Source organism: Emys orbicularis, chromosome 8 (assembly GCF_028017835.1).
Source record: "Emys orbicularis isolate rEmyOrb1 chromosome 8, rEmyOrb1.hap1, whole genome shotgun sequence".
NCBI classification, from domain to species: Eukaryota; Metazoa; Chordata; order Testudines; family Emydidae; genus Emys; species Emys orbicularis.
The window spans coordinates 58,435,338-58,457,876 of NC_088690.1; the positions used below are offsets into that span (position 1 = coordinate 58,435,338).

At 47.5% G+C, this 22,539-nt stretch overlaps 1 protein-coding gene across 1 annotated transcript in view; it reads left to right on the forward strand.

The window, feature by feature from the left end:
* ACBD6 (acyl-CoA binding domain containing 6) overlaps positions 1–22,539 on the forward strand; it is a 167,417-nt gene that overhangs the window by 64,381 nt on the left and 80,497 nt on the right. The window contains exon 5 of the mRNA XM_065409421.1: positions 19,385–19,490. Coding sequence (XP_065265493.1) covers positions 19,385–19,490 — 106 coding nt within the window. The remainder of the gene's footprint in view (positions 1–19,384; positions 19,491–22,539) is intronic.

Sequence of the window (22,539 nt, forward strand, 5' to 3'; positions counted from 1 at the left end):
TTCAATTAAACAATGTATTTATATGTGTGTAGATCAGCCCTTAATAACAAAAGTAGGTTTCTTGTGCTAAGGACTAGCTTTTATCTGTTTGGGGGTGGTATTGTCCTCCCGGAGGAGGCATTAATAATCATGTCAATAATGAGCAGGAGTGCCCCCCCCCCCCCAATGTAGAACAGTTGCTGCCACACTACATTGTTGAGATCACAAACCCCCAGGGTAGGAACTGTGTCTCCTTTTCTTTGTTTGTAAATTGCCAGGCACACTTTGGGCATTATAGAAAAATAACACCCATTGTTGAATCGTGGTAGAACTGGAAGTTTCCTCTTGAATGAAGAGGAATTTTACATTTTAAATTTTCTGTGATTCCAAACCCTGTGAAATAATATTAGTGATTGTGATGTTTCCTGTCTTCATATAACACAAGCATTATTTCCATCTTCTGTTTTCTAAACTCTCCTTACTAATACAAAATTGAACTCATTTGTCAACAAACAGTTGCAATTGAAGCTTCAGAAGCTTGGTTAATAAACGCTGAAGTAAGTTTGCCTGCTATGTCACCAGCAAAAAATCTTTTATGTAAGATACAAAATGAGGGACCACATCAAAAATACTGTAGAACTGCAAATAATCACTGTACATTTTTTGCTGTTTGATATTTTTTAGATCAGCAAAAAGTAATTTACATCTTAGTATTTCCAGCAACAGGTAAGTGGAAGCATTGTCATTGCAGAGACTGGCCAGGAATCTGAAAATAATTTAATGCTGCTATGTGGCTACTTTTTTTCATTTAAAATAAATAGTTCCTCATAGTTGTGCAGGCAGGCAACTTAACTTAGTGGCAGATGTGTTTCTTGAGCATTGGTTTTCTCAGATTTCAGTTTCCTGATTCATCATTTCTGAATGAATAAATTAAATTAGAAATACAAGTTTGATAACACTAAAAATCTGTGAACCGAGTTAAATTTGGATTGTAGCGAGGGATATTTAGGAAGGATGCCCTTTTCTAACAAAAATCCCCACCTGGCATGTTCTGAGGGAAAGAGGGGACTTCTGAGCTCTATGTACTTCCTAGGAGGCCCTGATTTAATGGCTTAGGATATAAGGTTAGGAACTGGACATAGAGCAAGAACTAAAATGTCAGCAAATGATGGGCTACACTTTCTTATCCCCGCCTTCTCCTGTGCAAAGATTTGATAGTCCCCATCATGCTTTGTAGTCCATCTGATGCCACATAAACCATCAGAATTTTATTAATCCCCTGAAGAGAGGCAGCCATCTGGCCCCCACTGTGCTAGACCACACTAGGGCAAAACTGGAATGATTGATGGGCTCTGGAATTGATTAGTTGTTCTGAGAGACAAATGAACTGTTTTGGCAGAAAATACCAGAGGTCACTGCATGTGGTCAGACACAAAGGCCTGCAGAATTTTAAAGAGTTGCTTCCACCATAGACTTGTAAAGTTGCTATTTCTTCACAATAATGGATTTTGAAAACATCCCAGTGATTTAAGAGTGTGTGTGGTGTTCTTTGGGAATGCGTTAATCTTAACTGATCATAAAACTGTAGAATTAAGTATCAAAATTAGACTGACTGACTGTTCTTGGTTCGTTGGCAATTAAGGGCTCTTATTGGTATGATGTGTGTGCATGCAGAATGGATGCAGCACAGTTGTCTGTCACTCACACAAATGTTGGGCTATAAATTCCCTCTGAAAGAGCTCCTCTGATTGGAGAAAACCAAGCAAGCTGCAGCATGTACAGCCCTATTGCAAATAAGAGCAATTGCTTAGAAACAAAACACCCACCAATTTAGGCAGGCTTTGGGTGTTTTTTTTTTTTTTTTTTTTTAACTTAGTGTTGTTTAGACACTCCCCCTTTCATATGACAAATGTTACTTGTAATGAGAATATGGTTTTAAGGCTATTGAACTGACATTTTTGTTGGTTTGCTCTAGGTTTTAGTGCACCCACTTCTGCCCTCCCCAACCCCCCCATATGGCTTGAGTTGATTTTCAAATACTAAGCTAGCAAAGGACATCCTTAGGCCATGGTCCTCTGTCACAGGGAGAAATGATATTGTTAAATGGCAGCCACTGTTTGGGTTTTAAACTGCTGCTGCTCATCCTACAATGCTGCTAATCTACAAAATTGCACGTGCATTTTTGTGAGGGGTGGGGGAATTGGATGACACATGTCTTATTACGTCCGGAATGCTCTCTGAGGACAGCACACTAGTGTGCAGGCAAGTGGGCAACACCTCCCCAGAGGAAACCTGACTCTTCAGAATAAACTTGAGTTATGGATTTATTCAGCCTGTAAAACCTCAGCTGGCATAAATAATTGAGAAAGCAAAGGTTTGTCTGTGGTGCATACCTCGGGGACACATGCCTGCCTCCCTTCCTCCCACCACCTTTTCTTATGAAAATGATCCCAGTTGCACTGATAGATAATAACAACACCAAGCAATTAAAAGCTATGGGTGGCTGGAGAGAGGAGAAAAGGTTCAGTTAATGAGCTTTTCCTCTTCCTGTGCCCAGGAGAGCCTCCAAAGTGATGAGGCGATTAAAGCGAAGAGATAATTATAGATTATGTGAAAATGGGTCCCTTGGGGTGAGAGGGCCTTGACTTAAACAGTAACTGTTGCAAGTGTCTCCTGGCTCCCATGGTCGCCTACCTCTGTGCTTCATTGAGCTTCAGTATGCTCAGCGGCACTGTGCCAAGCAGACAGGCAAAGCCACCTGTTTGCAGCACACAGGCTCTTCCTGGGCAAGGTGGCGTGCTTCAACCAAATCTTTCTGCACAAAGCCATTTTCGATCAATTCACAGAAAGGGGGAAGGACACTGATAGTGATGGAGCATGAGCATCTGTTTGCTGCTTTGTTTTAAAGATGGCCTGCAAAGGCGGAGAAGACTGGGTGTTGCTTTTTCTGATGTAGGAAGGTCTGAAAGCTCTGGAAGAAGAGAAGTTCCATATACTTTTTTTTAACATAAGAAATTTAAGTATTTTCTATTCTTTTTTTTCCTGGAAGTCTCTATGGATGACTAGAGAGCCAGTATGAGGAAGTAAAGCAGGGATCTCAAACATGCGGCCCGCGGTGTTATTTGCTGCAGCCTGCCAAGCTTCCCATGCCCCCCGCACCAGAATTATTTCTTCTTCGAGTGATTGTTCACGTCCATTACACATTAGGTGTGCGCGCACCGCGTGCACGGACGTCGGAAACTTTTCCCCTCAGCAGCTCCCGTCGGGTCGGCAGGGACCCCCCCTCCTGCCAGAGCGGCGTCCCGCTCTAGCGTATATATATCCCTGCGGGCCCGACCCTCCCTCAGTTCCTTCTTACCATCCGTGACGGCGTTGGAACAACTCTGTCTCTCGCTTGAGAGTGTCCCTTAGTGTTAGTTGTTAGTGTTGCTCTTAGCAGTTATCACTTCTTTAGTAGCTAGTGTTAATCTTAGCAGTTATCAGTTCTTTTAGTAGTAGTTAAGCTCCTTTGTGTTAGGTGTTTGGTCAATCCCGACACCGGCCCTGGGCAGTGGGGCATGCCGCACGCCCAAGGCTTCAAGGCTTGTGCCACGTGCCGCAAGCCTATGCCGATAAGCGATTCCCACGACTCGTGTCTCCGTTGCCTGGGGGAAGCATACCAAAAAGAGCGCTACAAGATCTGTAAGGCCTTCAAGCCCAGGACTAAGAAAGAGAGAGACTTTCGCCTTAAGCAGCTGCTCATGTAGGCTGCATTACAGCCCTCCACTTCAGCACAGCAGGCCGCGGCACCGTCAACTTCGGTGCGGAGTGCCCCGGCATCGGTTCGTGATCCGGCGCCGGCGGGGCACCCTAAGCCTACGGCACCGACACAGCAGGACTGCCCCCGGCACCAGTCATCTTCGCCGGCAAAATCGAAGGGCCAACCCAAGGCCCGAGGACACTCCCCACATAAGAGGGCAGCGCCCGCGAAGATCTTGAGTGCGCCTAAGGGCATGGCGGCCCCAGGACAGATCCCGATGCTAGTGGCTCCGGTGCCGAAAGGCCCGTCGAGCCCTGGGATAGGCGCATCGAGTGAGGAGGAAGGGCTGGAGGAGCTTTTGGAACAGCCCTCCACCCCGGACACATTTGAGGCAGCAAAGGACCTCATCGTATTGTCCGCTGAGAGCCCCCTCCAAGCCAAGGATAATCCGCCAAGACTGCCATCCAGAGGCAAGCCGGCAATGGTGCGCCCATCACGGTCACCATCTCGGCACCATTCACGGCGCCGATCCCGGTCGAGCTCCGCCTCGGTGGACTCCCGGCTACCCTCAGCGCAGAGGGCCACACAGCCGTCGGGCCCGAATAAGCGCCCGGCACCGACCCAGCAGCCCTACTCGAGTAGGCACCGGGACGTGTCAGCCACGCGATCCGCGAGACTGACCACTCGCAGTCGTTCCCGGTCCCGAGGTCACCGGTACCGATCCAGGTCCAGGTCGGCAAGACGCTACTCCCGGTCCCAGTCACAGAGGCACTACTCTCCGACCCCGGACCGGCACCGTCCCACGGCACCACCGTGGCCATCCAGGTCACAGTCTGTGGTTTCGGAGGCAGACTCTGGCCAGTCCAGCAGATTTACCCACAGGGCACCGACCGGTAGGGAACACGAAGCCGCTTGGCACCCACAGTGGGGCCAGCCAGGACAATGGCCATTCTGGACCCCTTGGGCCTACCACCAGCAAGCCCCTTCGTCCGGGACCTCGAGATCTGGCCCCTCGGGACACCTGTCCCACTCCCCGCAGGGGCGCCCCTCCTCTCGCAAGGAGGCCTACTCGGCACCGAGCCCGGCACCGTCTCAGATACGACAGACCCCAGAGGAGCGTCCAGTCGGTGAGGAGGACGCTCAGAAGGCCCTAACCTCTTCCTCCTCACCAGATGAAGCCATGGCGGGCACGACAGTGTCCGGCCCTTCCCCGATTGACCATCGGGCGCACCAGGAACTGCTCTGCCGAGTAGCCCTCAATCTGGGGTTGCAGGCGGAGGAGACGGTAGAGCAGGAGGACCCCATGGTTGATATTCTAAGCCCGGTAGGCCCCTCCAGGATCGCACTCCCGCTCATAAAATCAGTACGATCTAACTATAAGACAGTATGGCAAACACCGGCCTCCAGTGCACCAACTGCAAAAGGCGTGGAGAGGAAGTACTTCGCTCCCTCCAAAGGGTTTGACTTCCTCTTTTCTCACCCAACACCCTGTTCGCTGGTCGTCTCGGCGGTCAACAAACGAGAGCGGCATGGGCAGCAAGCCCCGGCCCCCAAGGCCAAGGAGGCAAGGCGCTTGGACTTATTTGGTAGGAAGGTCTACTCGTCCGGGGGCCTCCAGTTGAGGATCGCTAACCAACAAGCGATTCTGAACAGACACAATTTCAATTCTTGGGCATCAGTCTCCAAGTTTAAGGACTCCCTGCCCCAGGGTTCACAACCCGAGTTCGCTGCCTTAGTGGACGAAGGGAAGGCAGTAGCCAAAACCTCTCTGCAGGCTTCGCTTGACGCCGCGGACGCAGCTGCTAGGACAATTGCGCCAGGAGTGGTGATGAGGCGCTCGTCATGGCTGCAGGCTTCCGGCCTTCCCCCAGAGGTGCAAAACACCTTGCAGGACCTCCCGTTTGAGGGGTCAGGCTTGTTCTCAGATCAGACGGATGCCAGATTACATAGCCTCAAAGACTCTCGAGCAACCCTCAAGTCGTTGGGAATGCACACCCCAGTGACTCAGAGGAAACCCTTTAAGCCCCAACCACCGCGGAGGCAGTACCACCCTCGTCCTAGACAGGAACCGTACCGCAGCAGGGGCAGGGACAACAGGCATAGATGGAACAACACGAACCAGGGCCAAAGCCAAGGCCAAGGCAAGCCGCAGCCGGGAAATAAGCAAGGGTTTTGAAGCTGCGATCGAGGACAGCGTACCGACCCTTATACCGGATCCTCCCCTATGTTTCAGGGACCGCTTGTCCCATTTCTACCGTGCTTGGTCCCGTATAACATCGGACCGCTGGGTCCTTCGCACGGTGGAGGCGGGATACACCCTTCAGTTCTCCTCGCCCCCTCCCTCCCACCCCCCATCCCCGTCCCTCTTCAGGGACCCCTCTCACGAGCAACTCCTTATGCAGGAGGTGAGGGCCCTCCTCAAAGTAGGAGCGGTGGAAGAGATCCCTCCGGACCTAAGAGGGAAAGGGTTTTACTCCGGATATTTCCTTATTCCCAAAGCAAAAGGGGGCCTCCGTCCTATTTTGGACCTATGCAAACTAAACAAATTTTTGGTCAAGGCACGTTTTCGTATGGTCTCCCTTGGCGCTATTATCCCATCCCTGGATCCGGGGGATTGGTACGCTGCCCTCGATATGAAAGATGCGTACTTTTACATCACCATCCGCCCTGCCCACCGGTGGTTCCTGCGCTTCACCATCAACCAACACCATTTCCAGTTCGCGGTCTTACCCTTCGGCCTAGAAACGGCCCCGCGAGTGTTCACGAAATGCATGTCCGTGGTGGCAGCCTTTCTTCGAAAAAGAAAGATGCGAGTATACCCGTACTTGGACGACTGGCTCCTCGCGGGCAGGTCGGAGGATGAGGTCCGTTCCCACGTGGCACTGGCGTTACAGGTGTTCCGCAAGCTCGGCCTACTGGTCAATGTACCCAAGTCCTCACTGATCCCCATGCAGAGACTGGATTTCATAGGAGCAGTCCTGGACTCGGTGGAGGCACGGGCAAGGCTTCCAATTTCCAGGTTCCTGGCCATTCAAAAGGTCGTAAGCTCCATCCAACAGTTTCCCACGACCACGGCCAGATGCTGTATGCAACTCCTGGGGCACATGGCGGCTTGCACACATGTAGTCAGACATGTCCGCCTGAGACTCAGACCGTTACAGCTGTGGCTAGACCAAACGTATCGCCCCAACAGAGACCCCTTGGACCTAGTAGTGACAATCCCAGCTCGGGTATCAAACTCCCTCTGCTGATGGCTCGATCAGCAGCAAGTTTGCGAAGGGGTCCCTTTCGCCACACCACAACCCATCCTGATGTTAGTGACAGATGCGTCGGACTTGGGTTGGGGGGTGCACCTAGGGGACCTGCGGACCCAGGGCTTATGGTCCAGGGAAGAAAGGTTGCTCCACATCAATCTGAAGGAGCTAAGGGCAGTTCACCTCGCCTGCCAGACCTTTCACGCTACCATAGAAGGCCACAGCGTGTCAGTTCTGACGGACAACACTACCCCCATGTTCTACATAAACAAGCAGGGCGGGTCCCGATCCTCTCCCCTCTGTCACGAGGCTCTCCTCCTATGGGACTTCTGTATAGCCCATTCAGTCCAACTACTGGCAGCGTATCTCCCAGGGGTCCAAAACGGGTTAGCAGACCGCCTCAGCAGGTCGTACCACATGCACGAATGGATGCTGAGAAAGGACGTCCTGCATTCAATCTTCCAGACATGGGGGTTTCCCCAGGCGGATCTCTTCGCCACCAAGGACAACAGCCAATGCCCTCAGTTTTGTTCATTCCAGAACCAAAGCCCGGGGTCATTGGCAGATGCCTTCGCGATTCAGTGGGGCGGGAGCCTGAGGTATGCCTTCCCACCATTCCCGCTCATCCACAGGGTCCTGCTCAAGACCCGCAGGGACAAGGCGACAGTCATCCTCATCGCACCGGCGTGGCCCCACCAGCATTGGTTCACGACCCTGCTGGAACTATCATTGACCGCCTCGATTACCCTACCCCTCCATCGCGACCTCGTCACGCAGGACCGGGGTCGCCTACTCCACCTGAACCTACCGTCGCTACATCTCATGGCGTGGTATCTCTCTGGCTAAATGATACGGAGCATAGGTGCTCCCACCAGGTCCAGCAAATTCTTCTTGGTAGTAGGAAGCCCTCCACAAGAGCGACCTACCTTGCCAAATGGAAGAGATTCTCCATCTGGTGTGAGCGTAATCTCATACAGCCTCTCCGGGCCTCCATCCCATCAATACTGGACTACTTGCTGCACCTCAAACATCAAGGGCTCGCCCCCGCCTCAATTAAAGTGCATCTGGCCGCCATATCGGCGTTCCACCCAGGAGAGTTGGGGGGCTCGGTATTCTCCAACCCCACAGTAGTTCGATTCCTCAAGGGGCTGGAGAGGGTGTTTCCCTACTCGCGCCCGCTGGTTGCTGCATGGAACCTTAACCTGGTCCTAACTAAACTCATGGGACCGCCCTTTGAACCCCTAGCCTCTTGCTCCCTCATGCACCTCTCATGGAAGGTAGCGTTTCTGGTGGCCATCACATCGGCTAGGAGGGTATCGGAATTGAGAGCCATCACTTTGGAACCCCCATATACAGTTTTTTATAAGGATAAGGTGCAACTGAGGCCACACCCCAAGTTCCTTCCTAAGGTGGTCACGCAATTTCATATGGGGCAGGACGTTTGTTTACCCGCGTTTTTCCCTAAGCCCCATACGGACCCAAGCCACCGCAGCCTGCATACCCTCGATGTCCGTAGAGCCTTGGCTTTCTATCTGGAACGGACCAGGCCATTCCGCAAGTCGACACAACTGTTCGTTGCCATTGTGGAGAGAATGAAAGGCCAGCCTATCTCGGCTCAACGCTTGTCAGCGTGGATTGTGCTTTGCATCCGCACATGCTATGAGCTCGCCAACGTACCAGCCCCGGCAATCAGGGCTCACTCAACTAGGGCCCAATCTGTAAAGCGGCCACCTGGTCGTCGGTACATACGTTCACAGCCCATTACGCAATCCATCACCAGACCAGAGAGGACGCGGTGGTCGCCAGGGCTGTGCTTCAATCATTTGTTCCTTGACTCCTACCCTCCTCCAATGGTAAGCTTGTGAGTCACCCTAATGTGTAATGGACGTGAACAATCACTCGAAGAAAAAACGGTTACCTACCTTCTGTAACTGTTGTTCTTTGAGATGTGTTGTTCACGTCCATTACACTCCCCACCCTCCTTCCCCTCTGTCGGAGTCTCCGGCAAGAAGGAACTGAGGGAGGGTCGGGCCCGCAGGGATATATATACGCTAGAGTGGGGCGCCGCTCTGGCAGGATGGGGGGGGGTCCCTGCCAACCCGACGGGAGCCGCTGAGGGAAAAAGTTTCTGACGTCCGTGCATGCGGCGCGCGCCCACCTAATGTGTAATGGACGTGAACAACACATCTCAAAGAACAACAGTTACAGAAGGTAGGTAACCGTTTTTTCCTGCGGCTGCCAAGTTCCCCCCTCCCCCTCCAGCGCGCTGCATCCCTGCTCCTCTGTCTATCTCCAGGCGCTTCCCACCGCCCAACAGCTGTTAGGCGGTGCTTAGCGCTTTCCAGGAGGGGGGGAGGAGCGGGGAGCTGTGCGCTCAGGGGAGGAGGCGGGGCAGGAGTGCGGATTTGGGGAAGGGATTGGAATAGGGGCAAGGAGGGGGTGGAGTTGGGGTGGGGACTTTGGGGAAGGGGTTGGAATGGGGGCGGGGCAGGGGTGAGAAGAGGCGGGGCAGGGGCAGGGCCTCGTGGAAGGGGTGGAGTGGGGGCGGAGCCGGGGGCAGCGGGGAGGGGGGACTTTTGTACCTTTATATAAAAAGGTGTCAGTGATGTGGCCCTCCGGCCAATGTACTAGTCCTCATGTGGCCCTCGTCGTGATTTGAGTTTGAGATTCCCTGAAGTAAAGCCTGGTTAATTGACAGCAAATTATTTTTATTCAAGCTCTGTCAAAAATCTTTGGTTTAACAGCTGTTTAATTCAAATACCTTGTAAGAGTTGGAAGAAAAGATCTGCTTAAGGGTATGTCTTCACTAGCAACGTTAAAGCGCTGCCACGGCAGTGCTTTAATGTGGCTGTGTAGTTGCGGCACCAGCCTGTGAGAGAGCTCTCCCAGCGCTGTAAAAAACCCACCCCCATGAGGGGAGTAGCTACCAGCTACTGTCTACACTGTCACTTTACAGCGCTGAAACATGCAGCGCTCAGGGGAGGTTTTTTTCACACTCCTGAACAAGAACGTTTCAGCGCTGTAAAATGGCAATGTAGACAAGGCCTAAGATTCAGTTGACCTGTCACATCCTTTCTTTTAAAAGCTGAGGAAGTTCCCACGCCACATCTACTGCCTCCAGTGAAGATTAGACTTGACATTCCTGGTACTTCTAAGGTGGTGTGGTAGTGGGAGTGGAGTGTGGAAAAACACCTTTTTTTCTTTTTTCGATAGAGTGTGTAGGAGGGTTGGGGGGAGAAACTCTTTGGAGCTTCCTTTGTCCATCATAAGGAAACAAAAAAGGGCACAACTTTGCAGTCAACTTTAAACAGACACTGGCTCCAGTTGACCTTTATTGGATCAGTAATATTAGAAGATGACTAACATTATAGAAATAATTTACAGAGGGAAGCAAAACTACAGCTCCCATTTCACAGCTTTCCTATCTCTTCTGCACCTTTTCAGTAATAAGCAATGTGCATTTCTATGAACTAGAGTTTTGTGATCTTTACCGTTTGTAGGTATCTTAAATTAAGTGTTATCTGTCAGCTTTTGTAATTTATTGTGGGTGAAAGGTGTCAGATTGACAGAGGTAGTGTTTTAAATCTTCCATTTATCATCAGTACCACTCAGGCAGCAACAGTGCAATGTTTCCCACCATACTCTGCTCATATGCTTTGCTTCTCAACTGACCTGTAGGCTCCATGCCTATTTCTTGACGCCTCTGCTGAATCTGCCACCAAGGGTATCAGTGTCATTTGTGGACTGTACAGATATCGACTAGGGATTGAACTGAACATAGCTACTCATTTCACACATTCTCTCAAACACTACTATTTTTCAGTAAAAATAAATAATCAGGAAAAAGCCAAACCCTCACCATTCCAACTCTCCCCACCTGGAGCTCCCGTTGTGTATCCCAGCCCTTATCTGTGTCTTGTACAACCTTGAGCATCATATCAGCACGTAACAAATTAATAATACCAGTCTTCATCTGCATTTGGTTCAAGCCATGGAGGTGAGAGCCTCTGGTTTCCATTATTGATCCCTCAAGAACCCAATTTCTCTAAAGCCAAAACCTCTTTTGGGTTCTTTCCTTTTTTTTTATTTGGTGTCATAGAATCATAGAATATCAGGGTTGTGTCAAGGCTACTTCCCCACTCTGAACTTTAGGGTACAGACGTGGGGGCCTGCATGAAAACTTCTAAGCTTAACTACCAGCTTAGATCTGGTCCGCTGCCACCACTCCCAATGTGCTAATTCCCTTCCCTGGGTAGCCTTGAGAGACTCTTCACTAATTCCCTGGTGAATACAGATCCAAACCCCTTGGATCTTAAAACAAGGAGAAATTAACCATCCCCCCTCCTTTCTCCCACCAACTCCTGGTGGATCAAGATCCAACCCCCTTGGATCTAAAAACAAGGAAAAATCAATCGGGTACTTAAAAAGAAGGCTTTTAATTAAAGAAAATGGTAAAAATCATCTCTGTAAAATCAGGATGGGAAATAACTTTACAGGGTAATCAAACTTAAAGAGCCCAGAGGACCCCCCTCTAGCCCTAGGTTCAAAGTTACAGCAAACAGAGGTAAACACCCTAGTAAAAGGTACATTTACAAGTTGAGAAAACAGATAAAACTAACACGCCTTTCCTGGCTGTTTACTTACAAGTTTGAAATATGAGAGACTTGTTCAGAAAGATTTGGAGAGCCTGGATTGATGTCTGGTCCCTCTTAGTCCCAAGAGCGAACGACCACCAAAACAAAGAGCACAAACAAAAACCTTCCCCCCACCAAGATTTGAAAGTATCTTGTCCCCTTATTGGTTCTTTGGGTCAGGTGTCAGCCAGGTTACCTGAGCTTCTTAACCCTTTACAGGTAAAAGGATTTTGGAGTCTCTGTCCAGGAGGGATTTTATAGTATTGTACACAGGAGGGCTGTTACCCTTCCCTTTATAATTATGACACGCCCCCCAAATCACAGATAGTGTTGGACAGCCGGTTCCACACTGGCTGTGATTTCTTCCTGGAGCTCTAGGAGAAAACAGAGTTAATAAGATACATGCACCTTTAGACATACTACTGATTATATAAAAACTAACAATATGTTCCACATTCCAAGAACAATGTTTAACCAGTTGATTCTGGGAAACTTTTCCGGGAGAGTGCATCAGCCACTTTGTTAGAAGCTCCTGAAATGTGTTGTATTTCAAAATCAAAATCTTGGAGAGCTAAACTCCACCGAAGAAGTTTTTTGTTATTCCCCTTGGCGGTATGAAGCCACTGTAGCGCAACATGGTCTGTTTGTAGTTGGAAACGCCGTCCCCAAATGTATGGGCGTAGCTTTTCCAGCGCGTACATACGTTTGGGGACGGCGTTTCCAACTACAAACATTCCTTTTCGTAGCATTCCTTTTCGCTGATTGACCAGTGGCTTTCCCTCTCAGACAGTTTCTTGCTGAGAAACACGACAGGATGGAATTCTTGATCCGGTCCTTCCTGCATTAAAACTGCTCCCACGCCCCGCTCGGACGCATCTGTGGTTACTAGGAAGTTTGTCAAAGTCTGGGGCCCTTAGCACAGGGTCAGACATGAGTGTCGCCTTAAGCTGGTTAAAGGCCTTTTGACACTCATTAGTCCACTGAACTGCATTTGGCTGTTACTTTCTGGTTAGGTCTGTCAGCGGGGCGGCGATTTGGCTGTAGTGTGGTACAAATCGCCTATAATATCCGCCCAAGCCTAAGAAGGATTGGACCTGTTTCTTTGACTTTGGAACCGGCCACTTTTGGATAGCATCCACTTTGGCCTGTAGGGGATTTATAGTTCCTTGACCCACCTGGTGCCCCAGGTAAGTCACTCTGTTTTGGCCTATTTGACACTTTTTAGCCTTAACAGTTAGTCCTGCCTGCCTGATGCGCTCGAAGACTTTTTCCAGGTGCTCCAGGTGTTCTGCCCATGAATCAGAAAAAATGGCCACATCATCGAGGTAGGCAACTGCAGATTCTCCCAATCCCACTAGGAGACCATCTACAAGTCTTTGGAAGGTGGCGGGTGCATTTCGCAGCCCGAAAGGGAGTACATTGAATTCATACACCCCTGCCTGGGTGACAAAGGCTGACGTTTCCTTGGCGGGTTCATCTAGTGGTACTTGCCAGTACCCCTTGGTTAAGTCTAAAGTAGAGATGAATTGTGCATGTCCCAATTTCTCCAATAGCTCATCTGTGCGTGGCATTGGATAGTTGTTAGGACGAGTTACAGCATTTAGCTTACGTTGCCATTAGCCTTCTTGGCAACAAGGGCACACTGTTGACTCATATCCAGCTTCTCGTCCACTGTAACCCCTAGGTCCTTTTCTGCAGAACTGCTTCCTAGCCAGCCGGTCCCTAGTCTGTAACAGTGAATGGGATTCTTCTGTCCTAAGTGCAGGACTCTGCACTTGTCCTTGTTGAACCTCATCAGGTTTCTTTTGGCCCAATCCTCTAATTTGTCTAGGTCCCTCTGTATCCTATCCCTACCCTCCAGCGTGTCTACCACTCCCAGTTTAGTGTCATCTGCGAACTTGCTGAGAGTGCAGTCCACGCTATCCTCCAGATCATTAATGAAGATATTGAACAAAACCGTCCCCAGGACTGACCCTTGGGGCACTCCGCTTGAAACGGGCTGCCAACTAGACATGGAGCTATTGATCACTACCCGTTGAGCCCGACAATCTAGCCAGCTTTCTATCCACCTTATAGTCCATTCATCCAGCCCATATTTCTTTAACTTGCTGGCAAGAATACTGTGGGAGACCATATCAAAGGCTTTGCTAAAGTCAAGGAATAACACGTCCACTGCTTTCCCCTCATCCACAGAGCCAGTTATCTCCTCATAGAAGGCAATTAGGTTAGTCAGGCATGACTTGCCCTTGGTGAATCCATGCTGACTGTTCCTGATCACTTTCTTCTTCTCTAAGTGCTTCAGAATTGATTCCTTGAGGACCTGCTCCATGATTTTTCCAGGGACTGAGGTGAGGCTGACTGGCCTGTAGTTCCCCGGATCCTCCTCCTTCCCTTTTTTAAAGATGGGCACTACATTAGCCTTTTTCCAGTCATCCGGGACCTCCCCCTTCATGTATATGTGAAAACATATAAGCACATGAGGGGTTAGATCTACTTTTCTCATGTCTGAGATGCACAGGAAACAAAATAATTACATAAAGACTTAAGATGTCTTCATTGGGACTAATACACACTTTCCTTCCATCCATCTATCTGAATCGGGCTTTTAGCAATTTTGAGCATTCATTTGTAGAATATTTTTGGGTGGGTGGAGAGCTCAAATTATTTTTGGCAAATTCAAGTGGAAATGCTAAATTTCAAAAGGGCATGACTACATGGGAGGCTACATCTACACTACAGGGGGGGGTCGATTTAAGATACGCAAATTCAGCTACGGGAATAGCGTAGCTGAATTCGACGTATCGCAGCCGACTTACCCCGCTGTGAGGACGGCGGCAAAATCGACCTCCGCGGCTTCCCGTTGACGGTTCTTACTCCCACCTTCGCTGGTGGAGTAAGAGCGTCGATTCGGGGATCGATTGTCGCGTCCTGACGGGACGCGATAAATCGATCCCCGAGAGGTCGATTTCTACCCGCCGATTCCGGCGGGTAGTGTAGACCAGGCCGGAAATTGACTAGCATAGCTATTCCAGAATAACTATTCCACTATAGCAATTCCAGAATAATTCCCCAATGTGGACACTCTTCCAAAATAAGTGACTTTATTCTGGAATAAGTGTCATCCATACAGGGAAGTTATTCTGGAATAGCTAAATCATACAGGACTAACTATCATGGAATAGCAGCAAAGAGTCCTGTGGCACCTTATAGACTAACAGTCTGTTAGTCTATAAGGTGCCACAGGACTCTTTGCTGCTTTTACAGATCCAGACTAACACGGCTACCCCTTTGATACTACCATGGAATAATTATTCTGGAATAGCTATGCCAGTCAGTTGCCCCTGTGTAGGTAGACAAGGCCCAAGCATCCTTGGGAGAGAGTTGTAGATCTTATTGGGAAGTTGCTCTGGGCTTGTCTACATTAGAAAGTTTTGCCAGTTGCATCCACGCTAAGAGGTTTATATAGGTATAACAGTATTTATATTGGTAAAGTTTATGCCTTTTGAGAATCAGCATAAGCTGTACTGGTATAACTGTATCCACACTAGAGCTTATACTGGTAAAAGGCGACAATCCTCAATGACACAGCTATATCAGTATAACTTTTCTAGTGTAGACCTGACCTCTTGTATAAAAAAATAATATACTTGGATTTCTTTTCTGTGAACCAAAGAGAAAAGCTGCTGATGGAGCCAAAATGTTAAACATTAATGGTGCCTTTCTCTTAATCAAGTGAAAATATAAAAAGTGTATAGCTGCTATTCAGCTATCAATAGGAATTTTTTAGAAGTTGAGCATTAATGATTGTATCTAATGAAGCAGTGGTTATTGCTTGGGAGTTTGTGTTTAGCATACAGGCTAGTACTCTGAAGACTATTCATCTAAGACCTGATCAGAAGTCAGAGGAGTATCTTTTAACATTCCCAAATACCAGTCCTATAGATGAACTATCAGACCTTGAACCTTTCTAGTCAACAACAGTGTGCCATGCATCCAAGATAGAGGAAAGGATTCTTTGCATGCAAAGCAGAGGCGTGAGATACCAAAAAGGCAATGTTCAAAGTGAGCCGGAGGTCAGAGGAAGTGAGTCCTGGCACTTTTTCTACAGCAGGAGCTCAGGATTAGCGCTTTCTTTTTTTAAGGTTTCAGAGTAGCAGCCGTGTTAGTCTGTATCTCTAAGGTGCCACAAGTACTCCTGTTATTCTTTTTTTAACTGCTTCATTGGCATGGAGGGAGCAAAAAGAAATTGTGAGCTGAGGAACAAGGAACAAAGCATAATTCACAACAAAGTACAAAAAGACAAAAAAGTAAAGTAAAAATTGCTTCCTTGGAGCTCTGCTTGTTCTGCATTGACCATACTTATTTCAGCATGTCAGTTCGTTGCCCCGGAGTTCAGAGCTGTAGTATATGGCATTAGAATTTCTCTGTATTTTTATTTCTTTTTGGGAGACAAGATGGGTGAGATGATATCTTTTATTGGACCAACTTCTGTTGGTGACAGAGACTTCTGTTGGTGAGAGAGAAAGCTTGTCTCTCTCACCAACAGAAGTTGGTCCAGTGAAACATATTACCTCCCCCAACTTGTCTTTCCAATATCCTGGCACGGACATGGCTACAGTTACACTGCATACATTTCTTTTGGAGCACAGGTCAGAAGGCACGAGTTTCAGGTGTTTCTTTTAGTGTCCCATTGGACTGTAATGCAGATACATTTTATTTTTTATTTTACTTTATTATTGGTCATTGGTCTTCCAAGAGATAGCAATCAGTGCACTGCTCACAGATAAACTAAGAACTGTTGCATTCTGACACCATGGGATCATTCTTCCTGAAGCTGTCTTATGATAACGGGAAGATCTTCTGTTCTGCTATAGTGGCACCCAAACTAATGATCTCCCCATTGGCTATGACCTGACCCCAGCAAGTTCTCCATTCCCATAAAGAGCTTCCTTTGAGACAAAGCTGTGTTTGCGTTCTACTGGTCTTTCTCTAGATGAACCGTATACTGCAACAGTAATCAAACTAATTAACTGGAAATTAGGGATGTATAATGGAAAATCTAACCAGCTCCTTTTATTAACTCTTGCAGCACTGTCAATCATCCTGTAGTAGAGGCAGGTTACTTTGGCCTGGTCAACAAATAGATTTCAGTTAGGGCTGTGATTTTTATTTTTTTTAACCAAACTAGCTATACAGATACACTCCTCCTAGTGTGGACACAGTTGTACTGGTATAAAAGTGCTTATTCTAGTATAAGCTTATTCTCCTTTCCATAGGCTATGTCCTCACTACGGTGGGGGGGGGGGGGGCTGAATTTGACGTATCCGAGCCGACTTACCCCGCTGTGAGGACAGCGGCAAATCGACCTCCGTGGCTCCCCCGTCGACGGCGCTTACTCCTACCTGCGCTGGTGGAGTACAAGTGTCGATTCGGGGATCGATTGTCGCATCCCAACGAGACGCGATAATTCGATTCCCGAGAGATCGATTTCTACCCGCCGATTCAGGCGGGTAGTGAAGACGTAGCCATACTGGCATAACTGCATTCACACTAGGGGCTTGTACTGGTATAGATAAAGTGTGTAGACAAGGCCTTTGTGAGATCCTTGGAGTGTCACAAGGGCTCTGACTACCGGTATTTCTTTTGTGAGTCTATGAATGATCACTCTGGCTAACCGCATTTACACTGCTCTGTATTTGCAAGATTGACACAAAGCTCGACTGTGTTCTCAGATCAGTGGCTCTGGTTGAAACTAGCTGATGCCCAGCTTCTGTGACAGAAAGCAGATGCACATTCACTCAGGCCTGTTCACGTGCAGGGGAATCTGCAAGTTAAGGTACTGCAGGTATTTGAGTTATAAATAGATCTTTAAATGATAGGAGTGATACAGTGGCCTGTTACAACACGTTAAGCCTTCTGTTCTTACCAGCCAATATGAAACAGTATTGCTAACAGAGTTAACAAGACATTTTACAGTCCCTTATGGCAGCATGGAAGAGCTTTATGATGTCCTGCAGTAAGGTGCGCATGATGGAGGATGACAAATGGGCCTTCAGCGTGCATTGGACTTAAGGCAATAAATGTTCATAATCATGGCTTGGGATTTACCTGGGCAACTCCCATTGTACGTCAGTGGAATTTGCAGGGTGAAATATGAAGACTTTGCATATCACTTTGAAACGTTTCCCCAAAGAATGTGTGACCACAACTTTAAATAATGTTTCAGCAAAGCTGCCCAAGGAATGGCCTCATTTTGGGTCACAAAGTCAGTCCCTATTCCTAGAGCCCTGCGTGGATACAAAATTTGTATATGCATCCGATCTGCAAAAATGGTCCACGGGTGCAAATATCAGCAGATATACAGTGGATATCCGCAGACTTTCAGGGCTCTACCTATTCTGCATGCAGGGCCGGCTCTGGCTTTTTTGCCGCCCCAAGCAAAAAAAAACAAAAAAACCCAACCAAACAAAAATACTGCGGGGCGGCCGGTGCGGCAAAGCAAAGCAAAAAAAAAAAAAAAAAACCCTGCAGGGCGGCCAGAGCCAGTGTGCAGGGGGACTCCCTGTGCTGCAGACGTGCAGCGGAGTGTGTGCCTGGTCTAGCAGAGGGGAAGAGGGAGGGAGCGGGGGAGAGAGAGAGAAGGGGGGCGGCCAGGGCTTCAGCGGGGCGCTCGCCACGCGGCCCTTCCCGCTGCGCCGCCTGCCGGGAGGGCTCTGCGCCGCTCCGGTCGGCTGGGAGGGAAGGACACGGGCTGCCCTGCCGAGTTTGCTGCAGGGCGCTCCCCTCCTCCGCGCCACCGCCCCCTACAGGGCGGCCGGAGCGGCAAACCAAAAAAAAAAAAAAAAAAAAAAGGGCGGCCGGAATGCTGCCCCTTGGAATCTGCCGCCCCAAGCACGAGCTTGCTTGGCTGGTGCCTGGAGCCGGCCCTGTCTGCATGGCAGAGACAGTGTACCTGATTCCTTGGAAGAGTGAGAATCTTGGTTTCTTTCTTGAACACCGTCTTCTATTTGACACACACACCGATGTTGCTGGGAGTCAGGGGGATCCAGGACCTCTTCCACTTAATGGTGTATGTTGTTATAATGTGAAGCCTGTCAAGAATTGTGAGATGATGGAGAACCCCTAAAACAATATTAAAATGTCATTTTCCTTGAATCCCCTTTCCAGTTATTGGTGGCCAAGAGATATGTGCATATGGAATCTTTTCTCTTCAGAGTTATCCAGTCTTTCCTCTTGCCAGATTTGTCACTTCCATTGTAGTGAATTATAGTGTCCCAGACACCTCAGCGAAGGAATCTGGCAGACAGGAGGATGATTCTAAAGAAGAAAGTTTTCTGTCTCTGCCATCAGCGATGATAGGAGGAGAAGGTTAGAAAAGGCGCATGACATTTATATGGGGGTTTGCATACGTCGCTGAGAAAAGAAAAGGACCATATTTTGCCTTGATGTAATCGGTAGGATTTGAAATGACTTATGCCGAGGCTGAATTTGTCTCACATGGTCTTACATTCCAGGTTCTTTGTGGGAGTTTATTGGATTAAGTATACATGTCTTTTTCTTGCAGAATATTGTTCAAACCAACTTGTGTTTTCTAGAGAAGTAGGCTGAGCTACCTAATATTGGCAAAACAGATTAGTCATCATGCACAACATTGGAAATCTGTTCCACTGCAGTGATGCTATTGAAATGAGTGTGTCTGCAGCACAGCTAGCATCTAATGTGTGTAGCCTTTGTGTTATCCAATAAGACACCTTTTTTTGCTTTTGTTTCCTAATTAGGGAGGAAGACAAGAACATATTTGATTACTGCAGAGAAAACAACATTGACCATGTAACCAAAGCCATACAATCAAAAAAAGTGGACGTGAATATGAAAGATGAAGAGGTATGGTGAAAAAATAGCCCATTGATCCTCTGTTGGTTTTGTGTTTTTAATTCACCACCCCAGACCTTTTTCTAAATTCCCAATTTAGAATTGTTATAAGACAGGTGCTAAATAGTTGGCCAAACATCTACTGGTTGAGATAGCAATGTATTCCATTTGAAAACAAACAGCAATTCCATTCCAGTTTCAGCTGGGATTTTAGTAGTATGGACTTACTAACAATAATGTCATATCAGTGCCAGGATTCTTCCTTCTTGCAGTATATTGAAAATGCCAGCTGGGACTCAAAGTAAGAACTTAACAGAGCCACATTGGTGCCCAGTAGCCCTTTCCCTTTCAGTACAATGAGCCTGGTTGAACAAAAGTAGGAAAAAATGGCTTTTTTTGTTTGGAATTAGCCAGTGAGTGGTGTCTGCCAGTCCACTCAAGATAAACTAGTCTGGGCACGTGTGATTCCATCCAAAGCTACACAGCCTTAGACCAGAAAGGCTGGAGAGTACTTAATATTGGAACTTGTCATTGTCTCTCCTCGGTTAGCCAGACAGAAGGCGAAAGTACAATTCTAGGTTTGTCAGCTTGACTAAAAGTGTGACCACCATCCAGGTGCTTTTCCTGTTTGCAAGCCCTTGAAGCAAGAATCAGAGTCAAAGCAACATCCCAAAGCTGGGAAAGAACTAACATGACCTTGACTAGTAATTTGACAACAGCATCAAGAAAGAAATGAGTATCTATATTACGAATGGTCTTATTTTTCAGTACAAATATTTATTGTAAAAGCAAACACTTGAATGGACATACATACTTCTGTTGTTCAATCAGTCTGTAACTAATGATCTCCCATCTTTATCACATTGGTTTCAACCCTTATACACTGCCACCTAGCCCTGCTCCATAATACATACAGCTACCTTTACCCACTGCTTCCGAGTGCATTGTGTTTTGGCGAACAGATGAAGTGCTTACACATTCATAGACTGAGACGCCACAAATTCAGCTGGGTTCTCCTGTAGCTCTAAGCAGATTTCTGCCCTCTGAGCCATGACAGCCCCGGCTGGGGCTCTGAATGCTGATGGCAGGGCCTTTTATTATTAATCAGGAATTGATGTGAATTAATTTTTAGGGGGAAAGGGAGGGAGGGAGGGTAAAATCAGGGTTGGAATTTCACATCATAGATTAAATGAACTGAGACTGTTTGCCATGCAGAGGCACTGTAACAACAGCACCACTGAGCTCCATCAATCCTGCTAGTGATTACAAGTTACAAAGTTAAACAGCCAGTGTACATTGTAAGCCCAGAAATAGCAGAGCTGCTCTCACTAACTGCAGCGTAGTTTAGTAATAAAAAAATCACTTTTGAGATCTTGTAGTTTGAGCAGTCAGTGTATTACTGCTTCACACTAGTATTGTTTTTATACTGACTGAAGGGGCACTCTTTTATATTCCTCATCTTCCAGAAGCTTATAGCTCCCTGAAATTTCCCCTTTGTGTTAAAATTTCCCATCCTTGTTCTCAGCCAGAAGATTGTTATTTGAAAAGATCACAATTCCTTTAAAAGTTTGGTATAATTTTCTTGGGCCATTTCTGAGTTAACACATTGTAAAAACTTAGGGCCTCATAAGAACATAAGAATGGCCGTACGGGGTCAGACCAAAGGTCCATCTAGCCCAGTATCCTGTCTACCGACAGTGGCCAATGCCAGGTGCCCCAGAGGGAGTGGACCAACAGGCAATGATCAAGTGATCTCTCTCCTGCCATCCATCTCCATCCTCTGACAAACAGAGGCTAGGGACACCATTCCTTACCCATCCTGGTTAATAGCCATTAATGGACTTAACCACCATGAATTTATCCAGTTCTCTTTTAAACGCTGTTATAGTCCTAGTCTTCACAACCTCCTCAGGTAAGGAGTTCCACAAGTTGACTGTGCGCTGCGTGAAGAAGAACTTCCTTGTATTTGTTTTAAACCTACTGCCTATTAATTTCATTTGGTGACCCCTAGTTCTTGTATTATGGGAATAAGTAAATTACTTTTCCTTATCCACTTTCTCCACATCACTCATGATTTTATATACCTCTATCATATCCCCCCTTAGTTTCCTCTTTTCCAAGCTGAAGAGTCCTAGCCTCTTTAAACTCTCCTCATATGGGACCCGTTCCAAACCCCTAATAATTTTAGTTGCCCTTTTCTGAACCTTTTCTAGTGCCAGTATATCTTTTTTTAGATGAGGAGACCACATCTGTACGCAGTATTCGAGATGTGGGCGTACCATGGATTTATATAAGGGCAATAATATATTCTCAGTCTTATTCTTTATCCCCTTTTTAATGATCCCTAACATCCTGTTTGCTTTTTTGACCGCCTCTGCACACTGCGCGGACATCTTCAGAGAACTATCCACGATGACTCCAAGATCTTTTTCCTGACTTGTTGTAGCTAAATTAGCCCCCATCATATTATATGTATAGTTGGGGTTATTTTTTCCAATGTGCAGTACTTTACATTTATCCACATTAAATTTCATTTGCCATTTTGTTGCCCAGTCACTTAGTTTTGTGAGATCTTTTTGAAGTTCATCACAGTCTGCTTTGGTCTTAACTATCTTGAGCAGTTTAGTATCATCTGCAAACTTTGCCACCTCACTGTTTACCCCTTTCTCCAGATCATTTATAAATAAGTTGAATAGGATTGGTCCGAGGACTGACCCTTGGGGAACACCACTCTCCATTCTGAGAATTTACCATTAATTCCTGCCCTTTGTTCCCAGTCTTTTAACCAGTTCTCAATCCATGAAAGGACCTTCCCTTTTATCCCTTGACAACTTAATTTACGTAAGAGCCTTTGGTGAGGGACCTTGTCAAAGGCTTTCTGGAAATCTAAGTACACTATGTCCACTGGATCCCCCTTGTCCACATGCAGCCCCCAAGGCTGCTCAAAGTTGTGGTGAGGGGTTGGGACAGCCCCTACCTACTGGAGAGCCCCAGCTTTGGCTGAAAGCCACCTATGCCCCATCTTCAGATGAAGTGAGTATATCTCAGTTGCAGCTGAGGA